Below are 3277 nucleotides of genomic sequence, written 5' to 3'. Positions count from 1 at the left end.
ATCTAGGTACTTAAGCCTGGAGGTCCTTGGTTTCGAGTGTTGGGGAAGGCGAAGAAACCACTTTCCAGGAGTGGATATTCTATGAGTGGCGGTGCATGGGCATGGGCCGAGGTCCATGCTGGACCATCCTACGACCGCATGACCAGTAGTTGCGTGGGTATGGGCCGATGCCTTTGTTGGTTCAGCCTAATGGCCCATGATCGTTACATTTTATGTTCCTTTTTTCTAGGAATTTAATTTCAGTTTCAAAACTTGTACCATTGGATATTCATTTCAGTTTTTGGATAAATCAATAATTTGTTTTATAAATCAAATCTTATTGGAAATGTTACAATGGTTGATTGTCTTTTCTCTATTTCTTTACAAAATAATAATATCACTATGCATGTTCATGGAGGTATTAAAAGATGTGTTAAAAATGAAGATTCCTCTATACTATGGCATCGAGATTGGGACACATCTTCATAGAGAGAATTAAAGATTAGTAAATGATGGAGTACTCAGTACTTTAGATTTTAACTGATTTTGAGACTTGTGTGGACTGCATTAAGGAAAGCATTCAATAAGTCTAAAAAGGGGCCAATAGGAGTACATAAAATTAGAATCATACATTCAGATATATGTTGTCCAGATATGGACATGCAAAGTCCGAAATACTTCATCTCTTTCGTTAATGATTATTCACGATACATGTATATATACATGCTTCAAAAAAAACGAAGCACTTGAAGCCTTTAACATTTTTAAGGCTGAAGTGGAGAAGCATGTGATAAACAAATAAAGATCGTGAGAACTGATAGAGGTGAAATATTACGGTAGATACACTGAAAATGGACATGCACCTGGTTCGTTTGCGAAGTTTCTCTCTAGGGACATGGGATTGTTGCCCCAATACTATGCCTGTTCTCCGGACCAAAATGACATAGCTGAAAGGAGAAATGAACATTATGGACATGGTGCAGAGCATGTTAAGCGCTCCAAACTTCCTGAATCCTTGTGGACTAAAGCTTTTAAGACAGCTGTGTATATATTAAACCGAGTTCTAACTAAGGCTGTCCCAAAGACACCATTGAATTATTTAAAGGTTGGAAACCGAGTTTGCAACATATACATGTTTGGGTGTGCCTTCTAAATAAGAGTTTCACAACCCACATGAAAAGAAACTGAACCCAAGAACTATACGTGGATATTTCATTGGGTATGTCAAAAATCCAAAGGTTACAGATTCTATTATTCATCTCACAACCTAGAATTGTGAAATCAAGAAATGCAAAATTTCTTGAAAATGACTTGATTAGTGGGAGTGATCATACATATTTTTTAGAATGATCACATTAATGCACAACTCTCTTATTCAAATGATAGATTGGTCGTTATTCACACTCCTCAAGATCAAATGGGTGTTAGACAACCAGTTACCTGTAGTTCCACAAATCGCTGTGAAAATCCAGTAGATCAATTGTTCATGAAGAACAACAAGAAATTGTTGATCAATCAAATAACCTTAGGAGATCTACTAGAAGAATAAGATCAACAATATCTAGTGATTATGTGTGTATTTACAAAACAGACTTAACATCGAAGCCGAAAATGATCCTGAACGTTTTCACAAGCCATGAGTTGTAATGAGTCAAAATTATGGTTTAATGCTATGAAAGAAGAGATGAATTCTATGGCAGTTAATGGAGTCTGGGATCTTGTCAGTTGTCTGATGGTGTAAAAGTCATTGGATGTAAATAGGTCTTCAAAACAAAGAAAGACTCATTAAGCAACATTGAAAGGTATAAAGCAAGACTCGTTGCTAAAGGATTCACTCAGCAGGAAGGAATCAATTATAAGACCTTTTCTCCTGTATCTAAAAGATTCTCTTCGTATCATTCTAGCATTGGTTGCACATTTTTGACTTAGATTTGCAACAAATGGATGTGAAAACAGCTTTTCTCAATGGAGAACTAGAGAAAGAGGTTATATGAAACAATTTGAAGGATTTTTTTCTCTAGTATATGGTAGCATTTGGTTTGTAAACTTAAGAAATCTATATATGGATTGAAACAAGCTTTCCGTCAATGGTATTTAAAATTTCATGATGTTATCTCTTCATTCAGATTCGTTGAGAACCCCATGGATCAATGTATATACCAGAAGGTCAGTGAGAGCAAGATTTGTTTCCTTATTCTATAGTGGATGATGTATTACTTGCAACCAATGACAAGGGTCTGTTATATGAGGTGAAACAATTTCTCTCTAAAAACTTGATACGAAGGATATGTGTGATGCATCTTATGTCATTGACATTAAGATACATAGGTTTAAGATACATAAGACCGAATTAAAATATAAATCTGTCTCAAGAAACTATAACAAAGTTTTAGAGAGATATCGGATGAAAGATTGTTCACCAAATATAGCTCCCGTTGTGAAAGGCGATAAATTCAATTTGAGCCATGTCCAAAGAATGATCTAGAGCGGGAACAAATGAAAAACGTTCCTTATGCTTCTGCTGTCGGAAGCTTAATGTATGCTCAGGTTTGCACTAGACCTGGCATTGCATTTGTTGATTGGATGTTGGGAAGATATCAAAGTAATCCTGGTTTAGATCACTGGAAAGCTGCAAAGAAAGTCATGAGGTACCTTCCAGGCACCAAAGATTATATTCTTATGTTCAGACGAACTAAGAATTTGGAAGTAATTGGCTACTCTGATTCAGACTACGTTGGCTGCATTGATTCACGAAAATCCACTTCAAGATATATTTTTATGCTAGCTGGTGGAGCTGTATCTTGGAGAAGTGCAAAGCAGACATTGACTGCTACTTCTAATATGGAAGCTGAGTTTGTAGCTTGTTTTGATGCAACCTCACATGGTGTATGTTGAAGAGTATCATTTCGAGGCTTAGAATTATGGATTCTATATATAGGTCATTAAGAATATATTGTGAAATTCAGCTACTGTTTTATGGTAAAAATAACAAAAGTGATAGTCGAAGCAAGCACATCGACATTAAATATTTAGTTATACAGAACATGTTAAAGATAAGAAGCTACTTATCGAGCACATTAACACTGAATTGATGATTGCAGATCCTTTGACTAAGGACAAGATAATGAAACGTGATATGATATTTTGTTGTAAGAACAAAGATAATGAAACTATGATATGATATTTCTCATATTTATTGTGCAGACATTCATTGATTTGAGATATATCAATAAAATTGGACCTCGAATAAACATAGGGTTTATTCATTAAGTTATTTGAGATATATAATACATTGTAA

General features: G+C 35.1%; 1 protein-coding gene across 1 annotated transcript; it reads left to right on the top strand.

Moving 5' to 3' along the window:
* Positions 1-874: 874 nt before the first annotated feature.
* On the top strand, positions 875-2874 carry LOC140823123 (secreted RxLR effector protein 161-like). Its single transcript, XM_073184328.1, has 3 exons — positions 875-1084; positions 1884-1964; positions 2455-2874. Exons 1-3 carry the CDS (start codon positions 875-877, stop codon positions 2872-2874), a joined length of 711 nt encoding a protein of 236 aa, XP_073040429.1.
* The last annotated feature ends 403 nt before the right edge of the window (positions 2875-3277 follow it).

This window comes from Primulina eburnea, chromosome 1, assembly GCF_022965805.1.
Source record: "Primulina eburnea isolate SZY01 chromosome 1, ASM2296580v1, whole genome shotgun sequence".
NCBI classification, from domain to species: Eukaryota; Viridiplantae; Streptophyta; class Magnoliopsida; order Lamiales; family Gesneriaceae; genus Primulina; species Primulina eburnea.
Note: the sequence above shows the minus strand (reverse complement) of the source record. Positions and strands in the feature narration are given on the sequence as shown.